Below are 14,944 nucleotides of genomic sequence, written 5' to 3'. Positions count from 1 at the left end.
CGCCGCAGGAGGCAGCGGTCTCCTCCCTCGACACGTGACGAGGTGCTGGAGGAGGAGCACGTGATGGCCACTGGCCTCGTCCTCATCGAGGACGAGAGGGGTCAGCAGACGGGCGAGGGAGACGAGGCGCTCGAGGGCGAGGGAGGCGAGGCGCTCGAGGGCGAGGGAGGCGAGGCGCTCGAGGGCGAGGGAGAGGGTACCGCTACCCGAACTCTCTACTGAGCGAGGTCCCGCGAGCCTCCCTCCGGTTCCGCTTCCTTCACAACCGCTCAGTGATTCGGCCTATGGCAAAGAGGTAAGTAACTATGGATGTTATCGCAACTACTTCATAAGATATGTTGGAAATCTTAAGAGAACTGATAAATTTTCTTAATCACTTGTGCAGGGCCTGGTTGGTTTTGTCGGGTACTCCAGCACGCACCCCCGCGAGCATCCTTGGTGTTTTGTGCAGGAAATGGTACCCCAGCATTGTGCAACTGTCCGAAGAGCCGGTGGTGCGGGAGCCGGCCTCCAACTGGGACAGGTACGCGCTGGTCACGGATGACACTTATCCGCAACAAGCAGGAGCGAGTATTGGCGGAGTTTTGGGTAAGTCTCTCTCGCACAACATTGCTTAATACATCGCATTCATTGGTTAAATCTTTTATTGAAATAATGAATGGATACATCGGTTTTGTATGCAGAAATATTTCAAGGCCGAAGAAGGACTTGAGGCCCAGGCGGATCGGGCGGCTGCCGCAGCTTGTAGGAAGTACGTCACCGAGATGCACCACCATGGGCGCGTCCAGGCCCACATAGACTACTACAGGTCGGTACTTAGGCAGTCCCTCCCCAAGCCTCAAGCAAGACGGATTACGATGACCCGGGACCAGTACCTTGAGGTAGGCGAATAACATTCATAATGATTCGTTTTGATATTAAGTAGGTTCAATTTCATCTTCTTATATGTCAAATACTCGATGACTTGTAGGTGATTCCCTGGTGGTGCCGATCGTATCCCGAGTGCTGGGCCATGATCGTGGACAAGTGGTTATCACAGGACTTTGTTGACACGCACGAGAGGCAGAGGGAACAGCGTCTGATGAGGCAAGGTCCAACTCACCATCAAGGCAGCCGTAGCCTCCCCGGATACAAACAAGCATACGTAAGTGATTTCTTTCATTTATTTTGACGCTCAATTCTGCTTGATTTCTCACCATCTTTCCGTCTTTCTCGCAGGAGGCTGCGCACCCAGGCGAGGAGGTCTCGGAGTTCTCTGCGTGGGCTATGTCCCACATGGGCAGGGCGTCGTCCTCTGTCTCCTTCGACCCGGCTGCCCCGCCCTAGGTGTACTCCGACCCGAACGTGTACACTAAAGTCCAAGAGTACACGTCAACGGTAAGGCAGATCTATGGGGAAGATTACAATGTGCGCACTGAGCCCATTGATGCAGAGGCGATCATGAGGCTCGGAGGAGGCAAGAAGCACTGGGCGGCTGTGGATTGCAGACGGCGCCATCGACTCCACCACTGTTCCCTCCCTCGACGCTATCCGAGCACGGAGCACGAGCTCCAGCCAGTCCATACGTCCACGGCCTTCTCCAGCACTGCAGCAGGTCCAAGCACTCCAGGTAATTCCTGTTTTACTCATCGTACGTAGATATTTACACACCTAAATTAGATTTGCATTACTGATACATTGGAGTGAAATATTGCAGGCCGAGCTGCAAGAAACAAAAAGGCAAAGTCAAGAGCAGAACGCGGAGCTGACCGCACAGCTGCAGGCCTCAGAAGGTCGCGTTCGAGGCCGCGCAGAAGCAGATGGCGGAGATGATGGTGATCATGCAAAGTCTTGGGCAAGCATCGGGTGTACCTATGCAGTTTTCAGCTCCTCCACCTCCTACTCCTGCAGCTACTCCTGTAAGTATGAAAGTTCACTTTTCGCTTGTGCTTTGCATGTATGTCGGCCTTCGTGCCGTTGTGGATGTCGGCGTTCGTGCCGTTGTGGATGTCGGCGTTCGTGCCGTCGTTTCTTGCAGGTTTTGGAAACCTCCCCGTGCAGGGGAGGTGCTGCGAAATTTTCAATTGAGTCTAATCTTTTTGTATTCCTACAATACTAGATGCAATCTCTAAGTTCCAAAACTGTTTTCCTGGATTACTCACACATGCAATCTCTGCTCCTTTGTGCAGCTTCCGTCCGCGGGTTCCAATCAACCCGCTAGTGCGTCACCGGGTGATCCTGCTTTTCCTTCACCATCGTCTCATAGGCTAGCTTGATGAGGACTCGTGCTAGGTGATGTGGTTGGACTTTAGCGTGATTTGTGATTTATGGTTGTGACTTGTGCTTGGATTTCATTAACTTATCGTAATAAACATGTGAATGATGATGAACATGTGACTTGTCGTTGTAATATATTGTGATTTGTGGTTCGCAATTATGGTTGTGATATATTGTGAGAAAATAGGTTCTGTGTGATATATATATGTATATATATGAAATGCTTGTGTCGATGGAATGCAAAAAACAAAAAAAAATTTAAATTTCTGCCTCTTTGCCGAGGGCAATGACCAAGGCCCTCGGCAAAGAAGGGTCCTTTGCCGAGGGCCCAAGCAATAGCCCTCGGCAAAGATTTTTTGGAAAAAAATCCTGACAATTTCTTTGCCGAGGGCCAGGGAGCAGGCCCTCGGCAAAGGGTTAAAAAAATTCAAAAAAACCATTTCTTTGCCGAGGGCCGACCCTCGGCAAAGAATTTTTAAAAAATCCTGAAAATTTCTTTGCCGAGGGCCAGGGAGGAGGCCCTCGGCAAAGAGTAAAAAAAAATTCAAAAAAACCATTTCTTTGCCGAGGGCCGGCCCTCGGCAAAGAATTTTAAAAAATCCTAAAAATTTCTTTGCCGAGGGCCAGGGATGAGGCCCTCGGTAAAGGGTTAAAAAAAATTCAAAAAAACCATTTCTTTGCCGAGGGCCGGCCCTCGGCAAAGAATTTTTAAAAAATCCTGAAAATTTCTTTGCCGAGGGCCAGGGAGGAGGCCCTTGGCAAAGGTTTTTTAAAAAAAAAATAAAAAAATTATTTGCCAACTTTGCCGAGGGCCGGCCCTCAGCAAAAGTTTTTAAAAAAAAAATAAAAAAAAATTATTTGCCGAGGGTCGGCCCTCGGCAAAGAAACCGCCAACGGCGTCGGCACCTGACGGCTTCTTTTCTTTGCCGAGGGCCGTCCTGGCCCTCGGCAAAGGCTTTGCCGAGTGCCCGATAAAGGGCCCTTGGCAAAGACCCCTTCACCGTCTAAAAATTCCCCGAGGGGTCTTTGCCGAGGGCAGCCCTCGGCAAAGCCTTTGCCGAGGGTTTCTGGGCCTTTGCCGAGGGCTAGAGGCCATCGGCAAAGCATGCGCCTCCAGTAGTGAGTATTGCTATGTTGTGGCCCAACAAACATCTTAGAGTTTGTTTTTTAAGTAGCCTGGAAATATGCTGGATGTATGAAAAAAACACAAGAATACCAGTTTGAGCATGGTACTTAGTAGTCCACATCCGAACATATGTATGTAGTTCTTTGAAGAATGAACGGAGAGTGGTTAAGTAAACAGCTGGTACATAGTCGGTGCCATTACACAGCCATAGTAGGCTACTTGTACCTGAAGCTGCGATATGATATACAAAGATCAGTTCGAGCGTCATTTTTTTAAGTAGCCTGGGACTGTTCCTATATACATAGGGTGGATATGGTAAGGGAACGACGGGTGCCTTTGCCGTTGGAAATATAACCATTCGCATGTCTTGAAAACGCTGGAGCATGTCTTAACGTTTACTAATTCCTATAGCAGTTCAGAAATGCAACTGCTACTTGTGGTCAGTTGCCCAACAGTTGCAAGTAATCACACACACATTTGCAAGATGCCACCAAGAGCTCACCGTCTGAATACAACAGCTACAGACGGGTTCTACTTGAATAGATAGTATAGTAGTACCAATGCAAACTAGGAAAACTTTAAGATTTATCATATTTGTGCTTACCACCCTTTATCTTCTTCCATTCTTCCTCTGAGAACGACTGAAACAAGAAACAACAGTTTTAGCGCGTCACTTAAATGATGAATTTCCAACAGTTTGAGCGTGTAATAAAAATCACAATAAAGTATTAGCATGTTGCTTCACCTGATCAGGACCAGATGCAGGTTCATCCGTACACATTAGCAACAGGGCTATCACGTATTTCAACGTACCCCAGCCACTAGTGTCGATGCCTTCCTCCTCAAGATACTCATGCTTGTGAAAGCATAGATAAAGCTCCTCATCAATTTCAATACAGCGGTACACATACCAAGCTGCTTCTGCAATCTGTCCGTCAACCTGGATACAAGCAGCTATGCTCAACAATGAAAGGAAATTGAAAGCCTTCCATAAGAAACATATGAGATATAACGAAAAAAAAAGAATGATATTGTCGAGTAGCCAGTAATAATATGGTATGTTCGAGGTTTCAGTTAGTTAGGTCCATGGAAACTTTGGCAATATTCAAGCACTATAGAAGAACAAACAAGTAAAAGAAAAAAAAATCAATTCAGACATCACCAAGTGATCTCACCAGCTCTGGTTCGATGCTAAATCCTTGGCGCTCTAAGAAGTTCTGTAATCCTTTGCTCCTGTGCTTAAGGTCCTCCTCACTGAGATCTAATTTTTCTCGAGGCAGTAAAGTATGCAAGAGATTTTTCAGCCCCCACATCACTTCCATGACAGCTTCATCAATCTGGCAGGTGATTTTCTGCAAAAGACACAGCAAACAAAATAAAATGAATGGTCCTGCATACCTTATACACCGAGGGAAGGAGGAAAGGGGAAGGGGTTAAGCTGACCAGCTCTCTTTCTATAACTTCTTTATGTTCATTCTTCCCGACAAGAAGCCGTCTCTCCAAACCACCATTCCTTGATCATCCTGGTGAGGCGTTCATCAATACCAGCTTTGGAACTAATAGCATCTGACTTGTTCTCAAACATCTCAAATCCTAGCGGAAAGATGACCTGGAAAATAAATGCAGAATTTTAGCAATATTAAACAAAGGGCAATCCAGTAGGTTTCAACTAGTTTACACCATAAATTGGTTAAATTCTTTGAAAGACAACATACACATTATACTTTCATCTAAAATTTAACTATAACTTAATTGTTAATCTAGCACAAGTAATGGATCATGATATCAGCTTCAACCAGACAGATAAATAGACTTCTTACAACTATAATACCTACCAAATAATATGTTTGGTTTGAAGTATCATCCAAAATGCAGTTTTTGTTGTTATGAAGCTGCTATCTAGCAAATTTTCCTAGACCTAGGCCAGTGATGCCAGTGCTTTTCCATAATCACATTATACATTCAAGTGGACAATAAATATCACCTAGCTGAAGAAATGCCATCCAATATGCTGAATAATCATACACTAAAACTGACATAAGATAATCTCTAATGAATCTTGAGCTAAATAAACACTCTCAAGCAGAAAGATAAATATCAATTGTTCAATACCCAAAAAGTACTTATTCCTGAACCACACGCGGAGCTGATAATTTTAATTTACCATCAGAGGAGAAACTTTCTTTCCGCTTAGACCTATCAGGTATTTTAATGGCAGATTCTGTAGCATCCAGTTAATCAAATCTGGACAGGTGCCAAATGACCTATCATCTTTATCAAGATTATTCTCACAACCACAGATATATGTAACGATGCATGGTACGGAGCTAACAGCAGAAGCAGAAGCTTGCATCAACACAACAATTTTTATTCAGTTGCTACAGGAGATGTTACAAAAACTATAAAACACTAGCAAAAAGAAATGAAGAAAGAGCAAGAGTTCATCACAAACAGGTGAAAAGCATGCCAATAAATTCCATGCATAAATGAACTCATTAATTCTAGTCAGTTACCAGCAAGGAGAATGGAACACAAATAGAATAAAGAGGGTCAGTACTAACAAGTTTTGCCGTGGCTTTGCTGACAAAATGTGTCCAAAGGCTCTGCAAACACAAAAACCAGGAAAAAAAAATTAAAAGATGTGGGGTTGATGACAGACAAATTGAGAAGTACTGACATCCCCACCAGCAAGGTACAATGGATAGAGAAAGCACCTCAATGGCATTGTCTTGTTTTAGAAAGCCTCCATCGAAGCCAAAGATTGCGAAGCCTGACGGTGTCTCAAAGAGCACTTTCATAGGAACTATTTCCCCCATGAGAGAATGAGGAGTCCTGCTGGAAAATCAAGGGTGAAGTAAATTAAACAAAAACGGTGACAAAACAACTAAGTTGAAATCTGAATCAATGATTGGCTTGGTAAGGGTGAGGGTTCATGAGAGGAAAAAAAAACAGCATGTGGGCATATTACAACATAAAATGGGCATACATGCTCCAACTCTTTTTCAATGCAGTGATCCAAACTGATCCAAGACGAAAAATACTCTAAGAGAGAAGAAATTGTTTTGAACATAGAACATCACCAGCAACAAAAACACGTTACCAGTCACAAAATAGGTAGCTTATTCTCAACAACAACAACAAAAAAGTAGCATTGCGATACTGAAGCACATAACAGTCTGTAGTAGTACTTTCTAGTTTAAGGGACAGCCATATCTCATCAGAAGATGTCTGGTGGCATTGCAGTAGCAGATATACTAATGGCAAGCAAATACAACTCCCATGGAGTGGAGCGAGGCCCAATGGAAAGAAGCAAGAGTAATCGTCCCAGTACTCCCGAACACATCACATTCACAGCCATTGTATGTATAAGAACCAAATTTGGCTTACCGTCCGTACTCGACCCACACGCAGGGGCGGGCGGGGATGGATTGGATCTGTAGGTGCTCTTTCTTTTTGTATGCAGTGAAACGGAGTGTCAAGCAATTACACTCAAACTGTTAGAGTTTAATGCATAACGTAACTTTTTAGCCAGTAATAAGTGGCCGTTCTTTTATTCATTCAGAACACACTGTGTTTTATACAAATCATCAACATTATGAAGAAACTGAACTGTCCACTTCAGTAATTTTGTCGCATGCCGTACATTCATTATGATTTTGATCTGTAGGTGAATAATATACTCGGTTAATCTGCTCACCTTAGTTTGTACCAAAATGATATCTCCTAACTTTTTGTTAATATAATCTTTCGTGCTGTCAATGCCAGAAGAAATAAAAAAAAATTAGAGTACTTTGATGCATTGCTCTACTTGTTTCTTGTGACAAAATTAAAGATTAAGTTTTCTTACTGTACAGCTGCCCATCGTTGTCGGCCTTCGTGCCGTTCTTTTTTGCAGGTTATGGAAACCTCACCGTGCAGGGGAGGTGCTGCCGAATTTTTTAACAAATACTAACCTGTTGCCTTTTTATATTGCAGAGGATCCGTCGGAGAGGACCAGAGGACCCCGATCGTCTTCGTGGGCGTTGCGGGTCTGCCTGCACCGCGTCGCCTCGCCACTGCACCGACTCTACACCGCCCCGCTAGCCTGACCTCACCGGCACCTTAGGTATAACCCCTCTATCCGTATCATGGTCGTAGGTCGCGTAACCCAGTTAGGCGTCTTCCGTCCGAAACAGATACGGTCGGAGGTATGCGGATCTTTGCATATCTGCGACCGTATCTGTTTCGGATTGTCCACATTTTTTGGACAGCCCGCGGATGCGTAGATGAGGTTAGTTTCCATGGTCCGCTCCGGTCCGAGGCAGACTTTCGGCATCACCTCCTTGTTGTTCTATGGATACACACTCTCCCTTGCAGGACGTGTATCGGGAGAACGGCGGGGAGGTGCTGCCGAAATTCTGTCTCGGATAGGGAGCGGAGCATGGAAACTAACCTCATCTACGCATCCGCGGGTGGGATTAGGACCTATCCTCACCTATTAGAGAGTAGGAACACCGCGTAGATGCAATTGATGGTTACATTACTATGTGCTGTATATGTGGAAGGATGGAAGACCGTCAGTGGATGTACACGGGCCGGAGAAGCAGGAGTGACTTTGACATTGAGTGGGTGAATGGGACAGATGCTTTCTTGGAACATGCATGGAGCTTGGGTGTAGCTAAAGGACATTCTAAACTTTGGTGTCCCTGTAGCAAATGTGACAACAACAGAAGGGTAGACAAGGTGACCATGGGTAAACATCTTGTGTACAATGGTTATACGGCTGGCTACCACCGGTGGATCCACCATGGTGAAGCAGATCATATAAGAGCGGAGGTGGTGAGACCACGCCTCGAGGCTTTTGGTGATGATGCTGGAATAGCAGACATGCTAGATGACACTCACCAAGCTCACTTCGCAGAAGGACGTGAGAAGGAGGAGATGGAGGAAGTCGCTAAGGCCTTCTACGAAATGTTGGACTCGGCACAGAAACCCCTTCATGAGAGTACAACGATTTCTCAGCTGGATGCCATTGGACGTGTTATGGGGTTGAAGGCCGAGTTAAATCTGAGTCGCGAAGGCTTTGATAAGATGGTGCAAAATGCCAAGGACATAGAAATGCTTGACCGATTAAGGCTAGGCAATGACGACGAAGACAACATAGAACCTTCAGATAGTGTTGCCCATTTGGACAATTTTGACAGTGATGACGACACCTATGATCCTAATCATGAAGATTATTCCTAATACATGTAATACTACGTTTGTTTTAGTTTGTGTTTTCTTTATTTATTTTGAATCTATTCCTAATATATATACTAATAAGTCTTGTTCATTCTTTGTGATTGCAGGTGATGGCGAGCAGCCGTCCACGACGTGAGACGGCCTCCCTTTACGGGAGACCACGCCCTCCCGTTTCAGACGAGGAGTCGGGGTCAGGGGTAGCGTCCACAGGAGGTCAGAGGAGGAGGACCAGGGTCAGGAGGAGGAAGCGGACTCCTTCCCCGCCACCTTCAGACAAGGTGATGGAGGAGGAGCACATGACGGCCACGCCCGAGGACGAGGTCGAGGACAAGGACATCCGACAGACCGAGGACGAGGTGGCCGAGGACGAGGCCGCCGAGGGCGAGGCCGCCGAGGGTGACAGTTCCGCTACCCCAACTGTCTACCAGCGAGGTCCCACGAGCCTCCCTCAGCCTCCGCTTCCTCACAACCAGGCACTGATTCGCCCTATGGCAAAGAGGTAAGTAACTATAGATGTTATCACAACTACTTCATATGATAATGTTGGAAATCAAAAGAGGAACTGATAAATTTTCTTAATCACTTATGCAGGGCCTGGTTGGTTTTGTCGGGTGCTCCTGCACGCTCCCCCGCGAGCATCCTTGGTGTTTTGTGTAGGAAATGGTACCCCGACCTTGTGAACGTGTCCGAGGACGTGCGGGAGCTGGCCTACACGTGGGACAGGTACCAGTTGGCCCCTGACGACAGGTACCGCAACAAGCAGGAGCGGGTACTGGCGGAGTTTTGGGTAAGTCTCTCTCGCACAATATTTTCATTGGGCAAGTCTTTTATTGAAATAATGAATGGATACATCGGTTTTGTATGCAGAGGTATTTCAAGCTGGAAGAAGGACTTGAGGCCCAGGCGGATCAGGTGGCTGTCGCCGCCTGTAGGAAGTACGTCACCGACATGCACCACGAGGCGCGCGTGTAGGCCCACAGAGACTACTACGCCGTGGTGTTAAAGCAGTCCATCAGCAAGCCTGATGCAAGACAGGTGGAGCTGTCCCGGGCCCAGTACCTTGAGGTAGACGAAAAACATTAATAATGATTCATTTTGAGATTAAGTCAGTTTAATTTTATCTTTTTCTATGTCAAATAATCGATGACTTGTAGGTGATTCCCTGGTGGTGCCGATCCCACTCCGTGTGCTGGGAGATGATCGTGGACAGGTGGTTGTCCAACGACTTCGCTCAGAACCACGCGAGGCAGCGGGACCAGCGTCTACTGAGGCGAGGTGCTACTCACCATCAAGGCAGCCGCAGCCTCCCCGCCTACAAACAAGCATATGTAAGTGATTTCTTTTATCTTATTTGACGCTGAGTTCTGCCTTATTTCTCACCATCTTGCCGTCTTACTTGCAGGAGGCTGCACACCTGGGCGTGGAGGTCTCGGAGTTCTCTGCGTGGGCTATGTCCCACATGGGCAGGGCGTCTTCCTCTGTCTCCTTCGACCAGTCTGCCCCGCGCGAGGTGTACTCCGACTCGACCGTACACACTAAGGTCCAAGAGTACACCTCAAAGGTGAGGGAGGTCCATGGGGAAGATTACGATGTGTGCACTAAGCCCATTGATGCAGAGACCATCATAAGGCTAGGAGGAGGCAAGAAGCATGGGCGGCTATGGATTGCAGACGGCGCCATCGACTCCACCACTGTTCCCTCTCTCGACGTGCTCCGAGCACGGAGCACGAGCTCCAGCCAGCCCATACGCCCACGGCCTACTCCGTCACTGCAGCGGGTCGACGTTCTCGAGGTACGTCCTGTTTTACTCGTCGTACGTTCATCTTTGCACACCTAAGTTACATTTGCATTATTGAAACATTGAAGTTTGTATTGCAGGCCGAGCTGCAGGCCCAGAAGCTCGTGGTCGAGGCTCAGAGCGCACAGCTGCAGGCCCAGAGGGAAGCATTCGCGGCCCAGGAGAGGAGGATGCAAGAAATGGAGGCCTTCATGCGGAGTGTCCAGCAAAGGGGTGTACCTTTGCCGTTGGCAGCTCCTCCACCGCCTACTTCTACAGCCACTCCTGTAAGTATGAAAGTTCACTCTTACTAGATGCTTCCTTGACATACAACCATGGTTGACATACAAACTTACTAGATGCTTGACATAGAAACTTACTAGATGCTTGACATAGAAACTTACTACATGCTTACACTAGCTATGACATACAACCATGCTTGACATTATCAATTTACTAGATGCTTGACATAGAAACTTACTAGATGCTTACACTAGCTATGACATACACCAATGCCTCACATAGAAACTTACTAGATAAATCTCACACATGCAACCTCTTATCCTTTTTGCAGCCTCCGTCGGCGGGTTCGAATAACCCCGCTCATGCGTCACCGAATGATGGAGCCTTTGCTTCACCATCGTGTCATAGGCCGCCTTTTTGAGGAGTTGTGCTTCGTCATGTGCTTGGACTTGAGCTTCACTTGTGGTTGTGACTTGTGCTTGGACTTGATGGACTGTGGTTGTGAATTTGTGACTTGTGGTTGTGATATTTGACTTGTGGTTGCGATATGTTGTTATTTGAGTTGTGGCTGTGATATAATGTGTGAAAATGGTTTCGTTGTGATATATATGTGATTATTGTCATGTTTGTGATATATATGTGACATGTGATATATATTTGAACTGTTTGTGTCACTGGAATGCAAAAAACAAAAAAAAATTGCAATTTCGGTTGATTTGCCGAGTGCAATGGTCATGGCACTCGGCAAAGCTGGGAAACTTTGCCGAGTGGCAGGACATTGCACTCGGCAAAGATTTTTTTTTAAAAAGCAAAAAATCTTTGCCGAGTGCCAAGCTAGGGAGGCACTCGGCAAAGAGCTTTTTTAAAAAAAATAAAAAATGTTTTTTGCCGAGTGCCTTACCGCCGCGACACTCGGCAAAGAGTTTAAAAAAAAATGCCTTTGCCGAGTGTCTGGCCGCCGCGGCACTCAACAAAGAGTTTTTGAAAAAAAAATAAAAAATGTCTTTGCCGAGTGCCATAACTGTCGGCACTCAGCAAAGGCGCCGTCAACGGAGCAGCGCCGTTGACGGCTGCTTTTCTTTGCCGAGTGCCGCCGTTGGCATTCGGAAAAGGATTTGCCGAGCGCCCGACAAACGGCCCTCGGCAAAGAGGCTCTTTGCCGTTAAATTATTTTCCGAGGGCTCTTTGCCGAGGGCGGTACTCGGCAAAGCCTTTGCCGAGGGCTTTTAGGCCCTCAGCAAAGAGGGCGCCTCCAATAGTGGTGACGCCAATGGAAATTTTTTCTAGCTAGGTCCGCTCCTGGCTGGCAGGCCTGCAATGCCGCCATCCCCGTGTTCCTACAACATCTATCACAAATCAAAGCAGAGCGGATCTTTATTAAAAGTTAAACAAGTTTTCATGACACAGAAGACGGCATCTTTGTTTGGTACGTAGCCAGTACACTAGTTAATTAAAATGCATGTGCACCGAATTAATCTATGTGTTCTAACCAACTGATGGCCAGCTGCCGACGCTGTTATTTTTGTCATCAAGTGGATATTAATATATGAAACTCGATGAGGACCGTGGGATGCGCATGATTCCTTCGGTACCCTACAACGAGAAGAAGACTACTACGGCAAGGACAAACTAATAAATAAGAAGACTAGACCGACTTTTGGTTTATGTCAAAAACTAATGAAGAAGACTAGTTTAAGGATCAACTTGGCTTAGGCCTTGTTTAGATTGCAAGTTTTTTCACTCTCTCTCCATCACATCAAATCTTTGAACACATGTATGGAGTATTAAATGTAGATAAAAAAAATAACTAATTACACAGTTTGATTGTAAATTACGAGACGAATCTTTTGAGCCTAGTTAAACCATGATTGGACAATAATTGTCAAATACAAACGAAAGTGCTACAGTGTCAAATACTAATTCCTAACCCCAATCTAAACAAGGCCTTAATGAAAACAAAACGTAGTCCAGGAAATATATATGGGCCGGCTTAGAGTAATTGGGCCATATTCATGGAGTGGATGTGACAGCTGAGCCATGTGCCCAGCTCTCTGTCCCGTGGAGTTTTGTATCGAAGAATAATAGAAAATTGAATCTCACCCACCCAGCCAGCGAGGTGCCTGAAGCATGATATGTTTGCCATCATCCACGAGGAACCCAGAACAGGAGCTAGTATGTCCCTCTGAATAGAACCTGCAAACATGTTTTCAGGTGACATTTATTAAATACTGTATCATTCCTTGTTAGCCAAATTGCCTAGTAAAAGGCCGCAGCCCTACGCTAACTCATCAACAGCTTCATTTGTACTAGCTATTTGAGGTTGTCTCTAAACTAGACTGAGCTTTGTTGTTTGTCTAGGATTCTTCCTTCTCATGATTCTGTTGTGCAATCATGCCTTTTAAAAAAAATGATGGCAAAACAATTAAAACTCGTCTTCCTCGGCTCTCATGGTGTATGGTATGTATCCATAGCCATAGCCACATCTGCGGAGCATGCATGCTGGGAAAGCTAGCTAGCAATCATGTGTGTTCTTATTGCTCTCTCGTCTTCATCCATCATTGTTCGGTCAGCACCGTGAGGGTAGCAGGCCGGCACGTCTGCTGAAATGCAACTGTGTCGCCACGACATGATTCCCCGAGCGATCGAGATCGCAGTTCCATTGCAGGCTCCAGCCGTCGGAAGAACATTGATTTTCCATGCCACAAGCAGGAAACAGGAAACTTTTGGAGGAAACCAGAAACGAGAACATTGATTTTTCACGCCATGAACTCTTGCTTTTCATCGGCACCAAAACAGCCAACCAACCAGTGGCATTGGAGGAAACCAGAAACTTTGGCATGACATTCATACCAGAGGGTATTTCGTACTTTTCCCATCGCAGTTTGACACCGTTAGAGCCAAATCTGACGAGAGTGGCATGGAGGACAAAAAAAAAGTTCGGACCAGTGACGTGGCTGGGGGCATACGGCATGGCAGCGGAGAAGGAGCACCGCAGGGTGTGGCTGGGGGTATACAACATGGCGGCAAGGTCCTCGCCACCGACCGCGCGGTGGTGGTTCGTCCGTTTGCTGCCATGCTCGTTGAGGTGTTTAGCTTGTCCCTCCCGATGTGCAGAGATGAACATGTCCACCAGTTGTTCGACCAAATGCCTCATAGGAGGTAAACTTACCAGCCCAAAGAAAAGGTGATTCTATAGGAACCTGGCAACCATGCACACCATTTTGTCAGCAAGGCTTAGACAATACAAACAGCTAAACAACTGAGAATTGGCTTGGTGGAAGCACACCAAGGTGGCCTAGGCTTAGACGGCTAGTCAGGCTAGAAGGAGGTCAGGAAACCAAACACACCCTATATACACGGTGCAATCCAATCCTGAAGCTGTTTCGGTTCTCATTACGACCTATTTAATGATATTGATGATTTTTAATTGAAGTCATTGTGTTAGTACACTATAAAAAATCATCATGTTATTGCTAACCGGAGGTCTCCAACGGAGCACTTTAATCCTTATAAGACATACTAGAAAATATGATAAATTATACTCCTTCGTTCCAAATTATAAGTCGCTTTGACTTTTTTGGTACATCCATTTTGCAATGCATCTAGATAATGAGCTCCATTCAATAGGATTAACAAAGCTAGATGATGTGGACATCGTGAGGAAGATCATCTCTTTGCTACCACAAAAGAAATATGCAAGCATTATCATCATCCTTCATAACATGGAGGACTTGAGCATCATGCCCTGGCCATAGTCATTGACAAGATAGTGACATTTGAAATGTCACGGAAGATGGGTCAAGAACAAGCCTCGTCATCAAGCAAAGGGAAAGCTCTCGCATGTAGTAAGAAAAAGAAGATGAAGGGCAAGAAAGTTGAGACAAGCTCAAGCTCAAGCTCCTCAAGTGAAGATGATGATGATGAAGAAGAAGAAGAAGAAGAAGAAGAAGAAGAAGAAGAAGAAGAAGAAGAAGATGATGATGATGATTCAAGTGATGATGATCAATCTTCCTTCTCCACCTCCGACCTTGATGAAGAATCAATCAAACTTATCAACAAGGTGGAGAAGATGATCCAAAGGCTCAATGTCAAGGGTGTGCCTATCCAAATTCAAGTTTTTATCTTCACAAATCAAAGAAATGAGCAAAGAAAGAAAGGATGCTATGGATGCGGTGAGTTGGGGCACTTTGTGGAAGTTTGTCCAAACAAGCCCACACCCAAGATAAAGAAGAAGGCGTGCAAGGACAAAGCCCTCACATCAATAAGGTCATGGAATGATTCTTCAAGTGAAGAAGAAGACCATCACAAGAGGTGCGGGC

At 45.8% G+C, this 14,944-nt stretch overlaps 1 protein-coding gene across 1 annotated transcript; it reads left to right on the top strand.

Annotated features, from left to right (window-relative positions):
• The first annotated feature begins 392 nt into the window (after positions 1–392).
• LOC136506761 (uncharacterized) lies at positions 393–1,500 on the top strand. The gene is made up of 4 exons (XM_066501649.1): positions 393–588; positions 684–881; positions 971–1,144; positions 1,222–1,500. The coding sequence occupies exons 1-4, from the start codon at positions 541–543 to the stop codon at positions 1,324–1,326; spliced, it is 525 nt and encodes a 174-aa protein (XP_066357746.1). The 5' UTR covers positions 393–540; the 3' UTR covers positions 1,327–1,500.
• Positions 1,501–14,944: the final 13,444 nt, after the last annotated feature.

This window comes from Miscanthus floridulus, chromosome 15 (assembly GCF_019320115.1).
Source record: "Miscanthus floridulus cultivar M001 chromosome 15, ASM1932011v1, whole genome shotgun sequence".
Lineage (NCBI taxonomy): Eukaryota > Viridiplantae > Streptophyta > Magnoliopsida > Poales > Poaceae > Miscanthus > Miscanthus floridulus.
This window is presented reverse-complemented; position numbering and strand designations above follow the sequence as displayed.